At 34.0% G+C, this 18,798-nt stretch overlaps 1 protein-coding gene across 9 annotated transcripts in view; it reads right to left on the bottom strand.

Annotated features, from left to right (window-relative positions):
- CalpA (calpain A) overlaps positions 1 to 18,798 on the bottom strand; it is a 560,472-nt gene that overhangs the window by 197,167 nt on the left and 344,507 nt on the right. Inside the window, exon 1 of one of the 9 annotated variants that reach the window (XM_069812577.1) lies at positions 9,627 to 10,723. The exons of the other annotated variants lie outside the window; for them this stretch is intronic. Coding sequence (XP_069668678.1) covers positions 9,627 to 9,662 — 36 coding nt within the window. The 5' untranslated portion in view covers positions 9,663 to 10,723. Of the gene's footprint in view, positions 1 to 9,626; positions 10,724 to 18,798 lie in introns of those variants that run through there. 9 annotated transcript variants of the gene reach the window in all.

Here is an 18,798-nt window from a genome sequence, read left to right as displayed (position 1 = left end):
AAGAGGATCAAATAACTAGATGGAAGTAATATTTTGAGGAAATATTAACAAAAGAAGATAATCAAACTAATAATCTTGACAAAGAAACAGAGGAAATGAATTATATGGATGCTGGAATTAATGTAGATCCACCGAACTTAAATGAAGTTAAAACAGCATTAAAACAAATAAGAAATGGGGAAGCACCCGGAAAAGATCAAATTTGTCCAGAAGTCCTTACTTGGATATTGAAATAACTGCGCTTATATTATTACCCCTCTTTAGAGAAATATGGAAGAATGTGACAGTCCCCCTTGATTGGAAGTGTGGTATAATAGTTAAAATACCAAAAAAGGGAGATAAAACAAAATGCGAAAATTGGAGGGGGATATCGCTGTTATCAATACCAGGCAAAGTCTTCAGCAGAATAATTCTCAATAGAATTGAAAGCACTATAGAACTGAGACTGAGAAGAGAACAAGCAGGCTTCAGAAAGAACCGCAGTTGTATCGACCAAATTCACACACTTCGACTGATAATAGAATAGAGTGCAGAATGGAATGCAACCCTGTATGCAACTTTTATTGATTTTCAACAGGCTTTCGAATCCCTGAATCATCAGAAAATCTGGAATGTAATGAAGAAATATGGATTGCCAGAGAAAATAATAATAATTATTCAAAATATGTATGATGGATATGGGTGCCAAGTTCTACATAATGGCCAACTCTCTCAATCTTTTCCAGTTACGAACGGCGTTCGATAAGGGTATATTTTATCTCCAGTGATATTTATAATGGTGCTGGATGATATAATGAGGACAACAACAAAGGATGTAGCACGAGGTATCACGTGGAACCTGATGGAAAGACTGGAAGATCTGGACTATGCAGATGACATCTGCCTCCTATCCCAGTGTTTTATAGATATGCAGAATAAAATACATGATTTACATAGGGAAGCTAAACCTGCAGGGTTAACGGTAAATATAAAGAAAACCAAAGAATTACGCATAAATTCTAAAACACTGATACCTCTGATGATGGAAAATCAAATTATAGAACAAGTTGAAACATATAACTATCTGGGAAGTATAGTCTCCACAACTGGAGGAGCCATTGACGATATCAGATCCAGGATTGAGAAAGCAAATTCGATATTCACTCAATTGTATCCGGTTTGGAGAAATAAAAACATTTCTAACCTACAAAATTGAAAATCTTCAGAAGTAATGTTAAAGCTGCCCTGTTATATGGATCTGAAACCTGGCTATCAAACAATACAATTATAATAAAGTTGCAATCCTCTATGGATAGGTGTTTGAGGAAGATTTTAAATATCTACTGGCCAATGATAATAAGTAACGAAAATTTATGGAGACCAACAGAAGAGGAACCAATACAGATTCAAATTAAAAGCGGAAATGGAGGTGGATAAAACCTAATGAGGCTATAGAAAGACAAGCATTGGAATGGAATTCCCAAGGAGCTAGGAAGGTGGGGTGACCAAGAGGGACATGGAGAAGAACGGTTAATGAAGAGGTGGGAAAGTGTGGGAAAGTCTGAAGAGAAGTGAAGGCTACGGCTGCAAATCGTGTCCGTTGGAAGGTTCTCACCGAGGCCCTATGCTCCACATAAGGAGTGAAAGGATATACATACATGAGCCTTATTTATATATTATGTTTTCTATGGTGCAATGGTGTTATATACTTGTTCCTTTATAAATTATATAGGCCTACTCGTAAATGAATTATCGCTTTTGTATTGATATCAATATATTATTAAAAGTATCATAAAATTAAATGTTAAAAAACATATATATATATATATATATATATATATATATATATATATATAACTCAGGTTACATTCATTAACTTTTATTAAAATGTTGTATTTATCTTTATTTTTGCCAAAAGTCGTAAATTTGATGAAGGATAAACATCTTCTATTCATGTGACGAATAATATTCGATGACGATAATATCGTCATGATTTCTTGATTTTGTGTTCTGTGAAAGTTGTTATTAAAAGTATATCGGTTATGTTATGTAATTTTTGTATAGATTTTAAATTGCATATAGATTGGATCGACGTCTGAATTCTTAAATTATGCAGCTTAGTGCGAACTACAAGAATCTAATTGAAAAAATCGAGTTAACCCTTTGCAGCATTGTGGTTGTTCAGAAGAACCACCGTTTTCTTTCTTTCTAAATTTTATGGCACGGATATTCCACCAAGGAGTCACCTCTTGGGTATACATAGAGGTGCTATTTGTGTTTTGAAATTGTGTGCAGAGTTAAAATGTTGAAAAAAATTGATCGAAGCTTTGTTATGATCCAGGATATGAAAAACATAAAAAATTAATTTGTGTTGCAAAGAGTTAAGATAGACAACGGACGCATTTACCTTATATGAAAGTCTGTAAACTGTTGATCTAGTCATAATTAACATTTATTTTACTACTCTTCATCGCCTATTGCAACTGAAACATTACGCAAGAAATAAGAGAACAATGCAGTAAAGTGAGGTTGTTAAGAAAACTATTAAGTGTCTGTAACTATTATCGAAGAAGCTGAACACACTGACGAGTGACCTTACAGACTATATACAACTGGAAATGGAATCATTGTTAACGTAATGGATTATAAACACGTTTCCGACTCTCGCGTGAGAACTGAAAGCACGCAATGAACACAGAAATACTCTGCCTCTCATGAAATTAGGACCATTGTCAATGTTGGCAAAGGTGCATGAGCGTACCACACTTCTCAGCACAGTAATGTATAATAAATTAGCCTCAGTCATCATTCAGGTACGGACTAAGTAGCTGTATCAGGATAGTCTGTATAGCTGTATAGGATAGGGCCTTGACTTGCTTCAGACTAAGTGAAACTATCCCCTTCCACTAGATAAAACTCAATCTGCTGGAAAGAGCGCTCTCCATCTTCCCCTTGCAGTAAACAAGTCCCTTATCTTATGCTTTTCTTGTTGTGTATCAAACAGTGGTTTTGTAATATGCTGACCACACAACCAAGGAGTTTCGTTAACTGGAATGTATAGTGAAACGTCACGCTCATTACAGGCCAGGCAGGCCCACGGGGTAGGGATGGGCGAAAAATAACGTAGCAGTTACTTTGTAACAGTTACTTAATTGTAACGGTTACAAAAATAACTTGGACACGAAATAACTAGTTACTCGCTGTTACACTGTTACTTTTACCTGGATGTAACTTCTGCAAAAGAAACTAGTTATAATAACGTCATTACGAGTGTTCAACCGGTCCACGAGGTAGCATTACTAATGTGTTTCACCATCTGGTTACAAAAATATCAATTAAGTCTGTTCCCTAGAGCAGAGCACTGAGAGCACGGTTTCGATCAGAGCCGAGAATGTGATATTTCACAATATTACTGTTATTAAATCTGTAAGAAAATTTATTAAAAGGGGCTATACTCTTCATAAAATATTTCCACCCGAAGTGGAATGTGTATATGCAAGCTAAACCGTCACAAAAATTAGTCATGATGAATAAATCAATTTAATTTATTATATATCATAAGCTATTGATGTCCTTCATAATAATACAAAGTTTTCAAATATTTAAAATAAACTATTATTGCATGATTTATCACATTAGGGGCCTACTAATTTCATAGGTGGATCTAGCCTTTCAATATCGTGGGTGGGAAAGAACGTTTGAGCTTGTTTATATAGGTACCGATAAAAATACTATTTCTTAGACTTTTTCTACACTTCTATAAAGTCGTTATATCTTATCCTTTTACAAAGCTATCTTTCATGGGCGTAAGCAAGTGGGTCAGGGAGAGGCTTTGGCTTCCTAAATCTCAAAAGAAATTTTAAAAAATATGTTAGCACTGAATAAATACAAAAAGCAAACTGAAAACATGGTACTTTGTAGAAAATCTGTTTAATATTAAAATGAAACTATGTGACACAAATCCATACTATTCAGTTACTATCCCCCCCTCCGTTCTGAAGTCATCAACATTGTACCACAGCCAGGGACGTGCTGGAGGGCACTCATAAAGGCTCGCGCGAGCCCTTTGTTAAATATTTATATTGGTTCCAAGATCTTTGTTAAAATAATTCTCCTTGCGAGTTATCAATAAAATAAACGCATTTTTCTAATTTAGGTAACCAGCTACTATTCTGCATTCTGCTAAAGCGATCAATTGAAAATACAGAAATTTAGTGGCTTTTGCACTGCTTATTAGAGACTCTCTATAGCTAATTATGATTTCCGAGATTTCGTGGATAACTTAATATGACAAAATCGCCCTTTTGTCATTCACTACAGCCAAAGCCAAAATAAATCACGAATTACATCACCATTAGCAGTGCGGAAGCTGTAAAAGACTTCAGTGTAATGAATGACATTGCCACTTGTGAAAGAAGTAAGCTTACAATCGCCCACTTGTCCAGTTTAATGACAATTATACTTATCGGCAAACCTATGAAATAATGGGACAGGTTACAGTTTGTGCTATCCTGTTTGAGAAATCATCGCCTCGGCGGTGCTATTTTGAAGATCAAGAATTATTATTATTATTATTATTATTATATTATTATTATTATTATTATTATTATTATTATTATTATTATTTTGTTCGCGATCCCCCATTAATAGCTGTGCGGACACTCAGGTGGCCGCGGACCCCCGATTGAAAATCACTGATCTACGCTATATGCGTATTTATTATAATAAATAAATTCATAATGTACATAATATTTGAGGTATAATGAGATTCATGATTGTATTTGTTAAATAACAGTCGGTTCTGTGGCGTATTGATGATGATTATTATTATATTATTATTATTATTATTATTATTATTATTATTATTATTATTATTATTATTATTATTTCCACTTTTGCTAAACATGAAACAAAATTGTTTATAATGGATATATTTCAGGTATAATATGATTCATGATTGTGTTTGTTAAGAATAGTCTAACATTTCGATGTTTTGAAAATGTTTTCAGCGAAACTAAAATTACATATTCAATGCGAACCGGGTGAATTAAAAAAAAATGAGAAAATTAAAATATATATATATATATATATATGTATATATATAAATTAAATTAACCCATATGGTAGCAGCAAAATTAGCAGCAATTCCATGATTTATTATAATTGCATTTCATTTTGTCCTATATTATATGTTAATTAATACGTGCGTGCGCGTGTAACATTACACGTAGCTACTTATAAAACTGACAAAACGTATTATATTATTGTGTACAGCAGTGAGTGGAATGTGGATGGCTGTTTAACACAGAAATTTCAATGTGTTTGTCAGGAGTGTTGAAATCTTCATTACTGTCCTTTCTGTTAATATTTTTACTTTTGAAGTTCAATCAGTCCAATGTTTTATGGTAGGCTACAGTATTTCTGCTACAAATGTACTTGTCAACGTTTTCAATCATTTTTACAATGTAAGTTATTTAACATTCAAATATAACTTGTTCGTGGATAACTAATTGCTTCTGTGCCTCTGCTAGTTATTTAACCGTTAAATGTAACTTCTTATGTGACTGCTATTTTGTCTCCGGCAGGAAATTGTAACTGTTACTTATAACCGTTATTTATAACTACTAAACAAAAGTAACGGAGACAGTTATAACAGTTACAAGAAAATAACCGTTTGTCACATCCCTACCACGGAGTAGCTGGAGGTTGAGATTTCCACATGAACACAGAACCGGCAACCCCACGTGCCCACCGCCATTACCCCCAAGGTAATATCCCTGGTGCTCATTTGAATCGTGAGTTGCAAAAATCTCACCAGTTACATTTTTCCTCAAATTCAGTGTTTCACGTGGTTACACAGGCCTTTCGAGTGGTGCAGAAATCTCACATTTCCTGTACTCAGTGTACATTTCACAGCGCCGCCAGTGAATTACAGGAAATTGCAGAAACATGAAAATTCCAGGGCAAGTGAACATTTTTAGAAACTAAAAAAAATGTCCACTTTGCTTTTCTTTGTTTATTTTATAGGATTAAATGAATTCGAAGAATTAAACATGCTATTCACATAATTCTGCTTTTTGTACGTTTTTTTTTAATTTATTGGCTTAACCTACTGTACATCTAAAGTTTTTTTATGAGATGAAACAATTATCCTCCTCCGTCTTCTTTACCTAAAATTTGTTTTAAAGAAGTTTAATTATTGTCTTGTAATAAGTTTCGATTTGACCATCTATGCTTATCTTATGTTGCAATTGTGAATTTTACATTTATTGATTTTTCACATTAACGTTTTCGGTACGTTGATGTACCATCTTCAGATGTGTATACATGATACTGGTTAAGAACCAAGCCAATAGGCATATGTATTGTGGATTTAAGTGATCTGTGTTTGTGTGCTTAATGCACATTATCCATATGTATCACAGTGATTACATAATAACCTTACAACACTTAATATGCTATTAGATAGTAACAAACTTTTAAATTTAAAACAAATTGGTTTTAAACACTGATTTTAAACAAATTAGTTTTAAATTTAAAAGTGTGTTATTATCTAATATCATATTAAGGGGACACTCAACTTAAAAATTGGATAAAAAGTCTCATAGAAATGAAAAATTAAATTTCTACACTAATTTACGTGACAGAACTAAATCAATATGCAGAATTCTTCCCCTATTCATTGAGAAGTCACAGTCAAATGCACAAAGCCAAAAAATAAAAAATGATAATTAAAAGTGATATTTCAATTAATGATTGATAAAAAATTGAAATATTTTTTATTTTGAAAAGTATTGGATCTAATGAGCTGATATTTTACATGTTACTTTCCATGTGTATATTAAACTTTTTCTCAAAATTTGAAAAAGATTGGTCAAATAGGAAAAAAGTTCCAAAATATAGTTGAGTGTCCCCTTAAGTGTTGTAAGGTTATTATGTAATCACTGTAATACATCATGGATAATGTACATTAAGCACACAAACACAGATCACTTAAATCCACAATACATATGCCTATTGGCTTGGTTCTTAACCAGTATCATGTATACACATCTGAAGATGGTACACCAACGTACCAAAAACGTTAATGTGAAAAATCAATAAATGTAAAATTCACAATTGCAACATAAGATAAGCATAGATGGTCAAATCGAAACTTATTACATTATAGTGAGCTTATCGGAAAACCAAAACAAAACTGAAATTGTTAATTATTGTTACTAGTCATGAATTGTAGTAACTCCACATGTCTAGACAATTCAGATTTTTTTTTCAGAAAATACTAAAGAAAAAATTTGAAGTTCATGTAGGCTATGAAAAAAAAACTGGAACTTATTATTATGCTTTAATGAAATAAGAGTCACTTCAAAATACCAAACGCAGGGGTATAACCCTGCTACGGAGCCGCCCAATACTTTTTTCTGCAACCTAGGAGCGCCCTGCTTCTTTATTTTAATTTTTAAAAATAATAATTGTATTACTTACTTTTTATTCAATTTCTATTTCATAAATACGGATTAGAAGTAGCCTATGTATAATAGCAGCGGCATTAATGATTAGTAGTAGTAGAATTTATTTATTCATTTATTCATTTATTCATTTATTCATTTATTCATTTATTCATTTATTTATTTATTTATTTATTTATTTATTTATTTATTTATTTATTTATTTATTTATTTACTGTGCTGTACAACAGCCAGTGGCCAATTACAGTTCAACACAAGAAAATAGCAAAAACATTAACAATGATATAAATTACAATAAAAGTACATATTTTGGATGATTACTAAATAATGACAAATGAGATGATAATAATAATAATAATAATAATAATAATAATAATAATAATAATAATAATAAAATAACTACATAACATTTATGCTGATGATGGTTCCTGCACTTGTAATTCAGGCACTTCAGAGTCTGAAGAAGACCTCGATTGCTGTATATTTTTGTGTTCTGTGATATGAAATTCACTTCGATACAATGTATAATAGCACTTGTAATTCAGACTCTGATGAAGCCCTTGTTTGCTATACTGCATTTTATTTATTTACTTGGATATTAACGACACTGTATCAACTACGAGGTTATTTTGCGTCGATGGAATTGGTGATAGTGAGATGATATTTGGCGAGATGAGTACGAGGATTCGCCATTGATTACCTGACATTTGCCTTACGATTAGGGAAAACTTCGGAAAGAAAAACCCAACAAGGTAATCAGCCCAAGCGGGAATCGAACCCGCGTCCAAGCGCAACTTCGGATCGTCAGGCTAGCGCTTTAGCCGACAGAGCTACGTTGTTTGCTATATAGTTTTGTTTTGTGATATGAAATTCACTACGAAAGAATGTAGCACCTGTAATTCAGAATCTGAAGGAGTACTTCTTTGCTGTATATATTTGTGTTTTGTGATACTATATTAAAATCACTTCGAAGCAATGTAGCATATTCCATGTGAAGTCTTCTAAAAATTGAGAATGAAATTGTCATTTGTGTGACTCAGAAGTTGTACAGAGTCAAACCTGTGCAAAGTGTCCATTTCCGTACACAAAAATAATGAACAAAGGAGACAACTGAAAAGTGAAACTAACAATGGATGAAAAGCATTAATGAAGTCGTTTAAAGACATCTTATTTTGGAATAACTTTTTTACAGAATAAGACTCCTTTCCCAAACATTCCTTCTAAAAAAATAAAATGTCATTTTAGCATTTGTGTCGTAAATAATAAATTTTTATAGCGTCAGAATAATATGCAATTTAAGTAAATAAATAACTGCTCGTCTAGAAGATATTTCATTTTAAAATTGTTATGCTACCAGGACCCAGGAGAATTATTATCAGATTTAGAGGAAATACATTGTTTAATATTCGATCACATCAACAATTTTACTTTTGTTGTCATTATTGTTGTTATTTATTATTATTATTATTATTATTATTATTATTATTATTATTATTATTATTATTATTACTGATGAATTCACTTGACGTCTATACACGAACTTCTATAACAGTTAATTGAAGTAAAAGAATATGCAGAGATAGGCCTACTATATTTTTGCTTCATCGTTCAAAAACAGTTTTCCGTCATTAAAAAAAAATTCGCAAGAACACAAAGAATAAAACAATTGTTTCTAAGTTAGTAGCTTGTAAGAAACAACCTAGATAAATGACAATATTACATTTCCAAATCATAAGTGCTAAAAGAGCGTTATTTTGACAAGCTATGCGACAAAAATGTTCTGTAACTAGTTTGCATCTCATTATTATTAATTATTATTAAAAGTAACAGACAATGAAATAGAGTTCGATCTTGAAAGAAAATCCTCCCTAAAAGTCGATTTGGACCGTGGCCCGTGTAACTGTAGATTACTGGAAAACTAATATTATCACTAAATAATAGTTCTAAACTGAGTTCACTAAATTACACTTGGCGAGAACTAATAGTGGACCGAGGACCACAGTTTGAGAAGTTTTGCTTGAAGAAAACTGCCGACAATGTGCGGACCCAAAATCCCGAGAAACCTAGTACTTCATGTTTGTCTATGACTACGTTAATGAACAGCTTCATGCTATGAAACACAGTCAATTAATTACAAAATAATGTAATTATAAAGAAGTAATATAACATGCTACTTACATTGAATATAGTGAACTTTTCGTGTCGATAAGGCATATTCCAGGCTTCTTTTATGGAGCTTTAATATTTAATCGATGTTGATAGAAAAAAAATCAGTCACACAAAAACACATGTTACACATGTTTCACGTCCTATTTTGGTACATTTCACTTAAGGATCATTTGACACTTCCCGTTTAATAATCGAACAGTTTTTAATGACACTGGATAACACTGTTAACGGATAATTGTCTGAAAAATATAAAAAATACAGTCTTTTTCGGCTAGAAATTTCCATCACAATTATTACATTTCACACGGTTAGGTGCTGGTATTTTCTAATTAATTTACACTCTCACATAGTGTATAAGTCAACAATGTTTCTTATGTCTCGAAAATATGTGTCACGTGATTGCACATTTCGCAACGGTTTAACAATGCATTCCGTAGTCTCTAACACAGATGATGATTATGAGACTGGTGAGTATACAGCTTAAAGCGATATCTGCACCTTACGATATTGGAAGAACCGACGCTAAATTTGAGTCCTGCGGAAATCATCTGATGCTCATGTGTTTGTTACAATTATTATAAGGAGTACATTGAAGAATGGGCACTGAATTTATGGAGTTATAGAAACAGATTTTGATGAATTATTGCAATAATTACTATAACATTAAACATTATCTCCCATAAAATCCAATGAAAACATTATAAATGTAATGTAACAAAAATAACGGTAGAAAATGAAATTTCGCACTACACCAAGTACACTCTGTTAATAATTGACAAAATCTATTTTTTAATAGTATGGAATAAATGATGAACTTAATAATTTAACCATTTAATCTCTTGCGGTCTCTAAGAACATAAAATGCCATTTACAAACCACCAATTTAATCATTAAAACTTTCAGATTTCCGAAAAACACTTTCAATACTTCACAAATATTAAGTCGATTAGCCATCACTTGGAATAGCAAACAAGATATGTACCTGTGGAAAATTAGGTTGAAATGCAGTAGGCCTACACCTATGTATTTCTGTACGTGAGGTTTTCCCTCTTAAACATACCTTAAGAATAAATACTCTCATTAGATCCCATCTTCAATTTGGCTCTGTTCCATGAATATCAAAATGAATAAAAAATTTGAATGGCTTCATTATTTATTAATATCTGATCATGAAGTAAAGTAGTGATCTTGTCTATTTAAAAGCATTATTTTGGATGTTTATAAAGAGAACAATGAAGTCCAATAAGAACAACAAGCTTCGTGGCACGAATGGTTTGTTTTGGTTGTTGAAATATGCATGTGAGGAATGTAGGCAGTCTATAATTGCATTACCACAATTGGTCATTAAGGGCCATATTCATAGACATTCTTAGCGCGGGCTTCCGGTGGATGATCAGCGAACTAACGTTTTTCGTATTCATAAACCAGTGTTAGCGATATGATATGATATGATATGATATGATATGATATGATATGATATGATATGATATGATATGATATGATATGATATGAATCCTGTATAAGTAATCAGTTGATAGCCGGGGTTAGTTTAGCACGCTCGTAGCGCGGGCTAGCGAAATGTCTATGCATAGCACCCCCATATTTTTCTTTTCTTTCATAATAAATGCATAAACACTTCTGCATATCGAAAGAAGGTATATAAATTTCACAGCCCAGCCATGGCTAAGTGGATTAGACCAGTGATTGTCAACCCGGGGGAAGCGACATGGCCGTCTGGGGGTCCGAAGAGTAGTTAATGGGGGCCACAAACAAAATAGTAATAATTATTATTATTTACGAAAATTTGAACACTGATTTATTTTGCGTTAAATATGAATATAAGTTAATTAACTTTTTTTCTCTTTAAATTGAAAACAAATTGTACATTACTATGGTCTATAACAGTAATTCTCAAACTTATAATCGCTGTGAACCCCTTTCCACAGATCAGTATTTTCGCGGACTCTTCAAAGTCGTCAATGGAAAGATGAGTGGGTTAGAATTTGGGGTTAATATTGAGTATGTGTAGTGATATATCGCTTATATTTTACAAAATGAAATCAATGATAGGCCTATCTGATTTAAGCAAAACGTAAATAATAAAATACTGTCCTGGAAAAAGTAAAGATAGCCTTCATTAATATGTTACAGCAGAGTTTATATTAAACAACAGTAAAGCAAAACAATACTTAATTTCAATACATTCTTTGTATAATATTATTGTACTGAAAAACAAAAGTATATTTTTAAAAGTTTCCCTATTGCAGTGAGAATGATGGAACTGGGTCTTTCTTTGTGCTTAAAATATCTTTATATTTAAGCAGTAGCGGCCGGTGATCGAAATCCTCGGTGAGGCCAGATGCAACTAGTTAAATGGCTCCGAGAGGAAATGTTTATTCGTGATATCAATTATTATTGTTATTATATTATCATTATTACTGTATTATTATTATTATTATTATTATTATTATTAATTAAAAATAATAATGTCACTCACCAAATAAGTTGTTATGTTATGAGTTTCAGTGATTATCATGAAGCAACCCATATTATGTGTTGAAATTCCCCTTTCTTTCTTTTTTTTTTTTTTGTTTTTTTTTTTTTCCTTTGACAGCAACAAAAGAGGCCAACAGAAAAGTTTATTTTGCACCACATTACTGCTTAACCAATTATGCTGCCCATACCAGGATACAATTGAAACTCGCGTTTTAAGATTATTATCAGTCAGAAAAATTGTCAGCGATGTCCTAGGTATCTCGGTAGGCTCTCATTCTCTTTATTTAAGACTTCCTTTCTTTCAATATTACTTCCTCTCGAAAAAGGACACTCTAACAATGAATTAACTATATCATCATTATTTCTCGCATCTGTTTCTGTTTATATTTTTTCGAAACACGTTACAACATTGACCCAGACCAGAGTCCTGCAGACTGACTCACCGCTCAGCACTGCTAGTCCTAATGCGTAAGCAGCCCAGCCCACCCAAGATCAACCCTGCTTGACGCGGCCGCTTCCTAGCACATCGCACTGGGCTTCGCAGCCCACCTTAACCCACCGCAATGCTCAGCACTCGTCTCAGCACTGCACTGCCGTCACTCCACCATTTGACTGCATTCTACTGCTTTCCTGCTTGCGAGCATTGGTTGTGCTTTCGCTTGGCGTGTGGCATGACCATACCGGACACATTACAAAATTAAATTATTTTCCACTGCTGTCGAACACAGATTTAAAAACTGTCCCTATGGTACTTTTTCAAATTTCCATCCGACTCGTTTTAAACTCTCTAGCAGCGATTTTCTCCTTCATTACTTTTTCTCTAGAGAGATTGTATTTTAAAATGTTGCTTTCACGGCCGGTGTCTGTGATGAAGTTTTTCCGGGCTGAGATACAGTGGTCTACTGGTAGACCGACGTAGATGGGAGGATAATATTAATGTACTTGAAGGAGGTGGGGTATGATGATAGACTGGATTAACCTTGCACAGTATAGAGACCGATGGCGGGGTTATGTGAGGGCGGCAATGAACTTGCGGGTTTGTTAAAAGCCATTTGTAAGTAAGTAAGTGATATTTTATAATAATTTGCACAACTTTTCAGGTCCTCTCATTGTAGCTCTTCAATAAGTTCTGATGTATACCTCTCTTATCACATCTTGCAATCCATGGTTTAACCTCTGACCACATATTTGTATTGTGACCAGTTTAACCCAAAGGCGTTTCTTTTTCAGTAACATGCATATTGTAATAATTGAACTAATTGTAGCTACCAAGCATAATACTGTTCTTTCTTCATGGTATTATAAACAGCGAAACGAAATGCAGAAGCCAGACCCGGCACGAGCGATCCTGGTCTCAGGAACAAATTTTACTGCAAAACAGGTCTATATACATCACAGAGTGTTCAAATGCTTCTACAGTGATATATGCTTCATTAAAATAACTAATACATTATATAAAAACACAAAATATGGTTTCAGTTAAGCCAAGTGACTGAGGCCCGGCCTCACTTGCCTTAGTCAATCAGCCGCCACTGTAATTTAGACTCAATGTTAGTTTGCTTAAAATATCTTTATATTTAGGCTCATGTTATCTTTAATCTCCTGTCTGTCGGCACATTTACTCGGTTTGTGCTAACAGTTTTGGTAATATTTGTGGGATTTATATTTTTTATTTCATCTTTGATTATATGAAGGAGATTTAAATATTAATCGATTTATTTTATTAGTTCTTATAAAAACAGCACAAAATGATGCCCACACAACCAAATCATGAGAAAAGGCATTAAATGTTTCAAGGCTCGTTCCGATAGGTCTTCATATTATGCATGAACTTTCAGCCAGTAATAAACTGCATACGTTTTTCCAAAGAGTGTCACACGATAACTCAGCAAGGCGATCTTCCTTTTTTTTTTTTTTTTCTGTGAGATTGTGAGTCTCTAAGCTGGCAAAGGGATTCTGAATCCACATATTATTAGAATTAGGCAGAAAATAATTTCTGAATGCAGCTGACAGCTCTTTCAAGTGATATGCAATTATGTCTTACTTCCTCGGAAAGATTTTGTTGAGGTAAGTGTAAACCCTTGAACTATCGGTAACGAAGCACTGCACTTTTCTCCGCTCGGTTCACCCCTATTGCATTCTCTTTATCGAAGCTTCAATTTTGTTCTTCACTAGGAAACCATCATCACTTCTATCTTATAGGTCTAAATTAAGTCCATTAAGGTAAGAGAAAATATCCGCCAAATATGCTACTTTGCAGAATCAAGAAAAACCACACAGCTTGACACTCATTTTGAATTCCTCATTTTTCCTGTTCAACGAGAAATGAGTTATAATTTATAAGTTGTACCAACAACGCTTCTGACATTATTGCCACATTTAAAAAATCCTTCTGAGAGAAAAAAGATTTCCTATCCAAAATATTCGAGGGCCCCCAAAATGAGCTTCGGGGACCACCGAACCACTGTTCTACACCAGGGAACAGCAAAAATGTAATCGTGATCACTACCAATAGTGACGTCGCAGGGGTAGCGCAGTAAACTGTCTTTGTTCCACCCCTTCCCTTCCGCCCAACTTCCCTACAACTCCAGTACATCTATCAGTGCTGGGTTACCTGCTTGGATTAGATCGCTTCTTTCTCAAAACCTTCAGCGTCTGTTCTGAAACGTGTGTTTAAGGAAGAATGGGAGGAATAGTATTTGTTGTGTACATGGTGACAATGTAGACGCCCCTTATGTTCTAAAATTGTAATACGCACTTGTAAATCAAACATCGAGCGACATTACGACATGCCATAATCATTACCACGAAATCATATGGATATTATGTTTTATTTAACGACGCTCGCAACTGCAGAGGTTATATCAGCGTCGCCGGATGTGCCGGAATTTTGTCCCGCAGGAGTTCTTTTACATGCCAGTAAATCTACTGACATGAGCCTGTCACATTTAAGCACACTTAAATGCCATCAACCTGGCCCGGGATCGAACCCGCAACCTTGGGCACGAAATCATATGTAAGCATGAAAATATCCAATGTAATTGTAAACGGAAATGTATATACTATAGTAGAAAATAAAGATGAAAATAATTTTCTTTTCGCAAGGCTGGACGGGGGACCACATGCAAGGAGGTGAAGAAGCAGGTAGCGGCAAGCAGGGGGAAAACATTGTGTCAGCTCCGCAGCCTAGCCAGAGGTAGGGACAAATACAAGAAATGGGTCCGAGGCAATCCCCTAACGCTGCGATAGCGGCACAATTAGGGAAGAAGAAGAAGAAGAAGAAGAAGAAGAAGAAGAAGAAGAAGAAGAAGAAGAAGAAGAAGGCTGGATGGGGCAAAGCAATTAAAACATAAAGAAAACTAAATTCAAATAATAGTTCCGGTACGGTAATAAAATATGATCAAACAAGATATGAGTGAAAGGGAACTCCATGTAAGTTACGTTATTGCTTTGGAAATCGCAAAATCATTGAATTGCTGTAATGAAGGACAATTCATTAAAACATGACTGAATAAAGTTGATATTATTATTTGTCCCGAATAATTAGATGTTTTTTAACAGTATGAAATTATCCACACAAAGGAAGATAAGGGATATTGAAACACTAGCTGAACGAGAAATAAAATCAAAGATGCATCAATCTGTGGTCTATTCTTTCGCTTCAGGTGGAAACACAGTTATTGATACAGTAGAACTGCTAATGTTCACCCGCAGAGTTACAATGGATAATATTTGCCCGATGTCATTGCACTTAAAGGAAATACAACAGGAGAAAGGTTATTCCAAGCATGAAGAAAATACAGGGACATCATTTTATTTTTACTTCAATTTTTATTGTACCTGAGTTTTTGAATGTACTTCACTCCCACCCCTTCTACTAATGAAGTTCAACCGTCCTCCACACAGATCCAAGACTGCATAGTAGCCTTATGGTCATAGTGAACAGTACGTTCCAAAAATATGTTTGCGTTTTCCAGTGACGAAAGAGCTTTCAATATTGAATCATTTTCGCACAGGTACTGTCGTCCATTTGCCTACGTCGTATCCCGGTTTCCTCCACCAGCTTTCAATCGCCAGCTAGTGCCTGGGCTGTCTTAGCTCTCTTCTGAAAAAATTAATTTGTTAGGAGTTAATTGGACGTCTACGTAATATTATACTACTATTTAAAATAACTTAAATAAAAGGGCATCGTTAAGTAATTAACTGTCACATGATTTCCTCCCTTTCTACGACCCTACGACATAACCACTTGAACGGACAGTAGATAGTATGTCTGAGTAATTTTATATTTTCGGATCGGGCAGAAGTGAAGATTGAATTTACAGTACATAAGGTACTCTTTTATAGAGTAGGTACAGAATTATTTCAACATGAGTTACTTAGTACGAAATACGAAACTGGTAATCGGAATTAGGTACAATAGTCTATAGTGCGATAATATGCACATTAGAACTGAAGCCTGTATCGAAATGAACTGCCACCATTTTCAAAAATGTGTTTAAATATCTATATTATGATAATTTTTCAAATTAACTTCATTCTCTATAGTGTATGCAAATGTGCTGTGGACAGTATAATATATACACTGCATAATGAATACGTCCACATGGACAGCTCAATTCGTGAGTAAAAACACTCATTGTTAATACTGTAGTGTATTTTGATTAAAGAAAAACCTAATGAAAATGATCAAACTCAAAAGCGCGATATTTCCTAGTTTACGTAAATGGATTAACTACTTTTCTTCCCTCCTATACCTAGTAAAGTGATTTGTTTGTACATTACGCCAGTATCATCGAACTCCAGTCGTGGAAGGGGGTAGCAAACGGCGTTGATCCAAAGTTACAGCCAGGTTAATATTAAAAATGTTAGTAAAAATAAAATGATGTCCCTGTATAAAGAAGAAATGAATCTGAACATAAAGCAACTTGTATCTGTAGTAACAGACGAGACTCGAAATACGACTTAAAAAAAGTCTACTATGTGGACTAACGTGTTATTAAGAGAGCTGGAAATAAGTGAGGACATCAAATATTTTCATTATATAACATACCAGACTAGCATAGATTTATTTAAAATGCTCTCCATAGATAAAAATCTATAGTCCTATCTTTGGTTCCCTGCTGCTACCCTACATAGCTGCTATTTTTGGCTCTACATTCAGTATATTTCCGAACACTTGTTTCCTGAATGAAAACTTGTAAAATCTAAACAAAGATCGTGCCTAAAAGACGAAAATTTACGAATTGTATTAAGAGTGGCAAATTGTGACGTATTTTTCTAGCTTGTTGTGGCACAGTAAAAAATAAGGTGAAATAAAATATATTTTATCCATCTATAAATTACTCATTATTGTGTAGTCTGCGTCAGATGTTTGTATTGAGATTCCGCCACTGCGATCCGAACGGAGTGCTCTATAGTCCTCGATTGATATTACCTCATACTGTATGTATTGCGGCTTGCGTCCAATGATGTCATCGTGAGTACAAATTTACCGATGGCTGCTCTACAGGCTGCCTTAGGACAGAGGGCCACATTAAAGTAATTTGATGGTTCACTTTACTTTAATCTAATTACGTATCTCATGGCCTTTTCATGCTTCGAGGTATAACAACATAATTCTAAGCCATATCCTATACTGTGAATACATTATAATTCTACAGGGATATAATTTTATTTTTACTTCAATTTTTATTGCACCTGACTTTTTGAAAGTACTTCATTCCCACCCCCTTTTAGCACCAAACTTCCACACACAGTCCAAGCAGCATACGCAGTCAAAGTCGTCTTACGGTCATAGTAAACAGTACAGAGTGAGTGAGTATAGTACGTTCCAGAAATATGGTCGCATTTTTCAGTGAAGAAAGAGCGTTCATTATTGAATCATATTTTCACATAGGTACTGTGCGTCCGTTTAGTTACGTCGCATCCCGGTTTTTCCCACCTGCTTCTGCTGCCTCCTCTGTAAAGGCTGTAGTGGCTGGGCTGTATTAGCTTTTTTCTCAAAACATTTGCTGTTAGGAATTGGACTTCTACGTAATATTATACAACTATTTAAAATAATTTAAATAAAAGAGCCTCGTTAAGTAATTGTCATGTGATTTCCCCACTTTCTAAGACCCTCCTACATAAGGACAGTAGATAGCATACAGTATCTGAGTAAATTTATTGTTCGGATCGGGAAGAAGTGAAGATTGAATTGAGAGTACGTAAGGTACACTGTATAGAGTAGGCACAGAATTATTTGAACAGGTGCAGGATTATGGCTCCCCCATGCCGCCTGATTTGAGTGTTTTGCATTATTTCTTTCGGGTTACTGTGAAACAATTGTGTTTGCTAAACATCCAACAACAATAGAAGAACTAAGTAATTATATTTAAGAAACCATACATTCAATTTCAGAAGATATGCTTAAAAAACGTTTTTAATAATATGCATAAAAGAACTGAAACCTGTATCGAAATGAACGACCACCACTTTCAATAATTTGTTTAAATATCCAGATTTTGATTATTTTTTTTTAATTTAAATGAACAGTAAATATTGTATGCTAATGTGCTGTAGACAGTAGCCTATACTAACCATTGCATAATAAATACGTCCGCTTGAATAGTTCAGTTAGTGAGTAAAACACTTACTGTTAATACTGTACTGTATTTTGATTAAATAAGAAACTAACGAAAGT

The sequence above is a fragment of the Periplaneta americana genome, chromosome 16, assembly GCF_040183065.1.
Source record: "Periplaneta americana isolate PAMFEO1 chromosome 16, P.americana_PAMFEO1_priV1, whole genome shotgun sequence".
NCBI lineage: Eukaryota > Metazoa > Arthropoda > Insecta > Blattodea > Blattidae > Periplaneta > Periplaneta americana.
The sequence above is the reverse complement of the archived record's forward strand: the minus strand, read 5'-3'. Positions and strand labels throughout refer to the sequence as shown.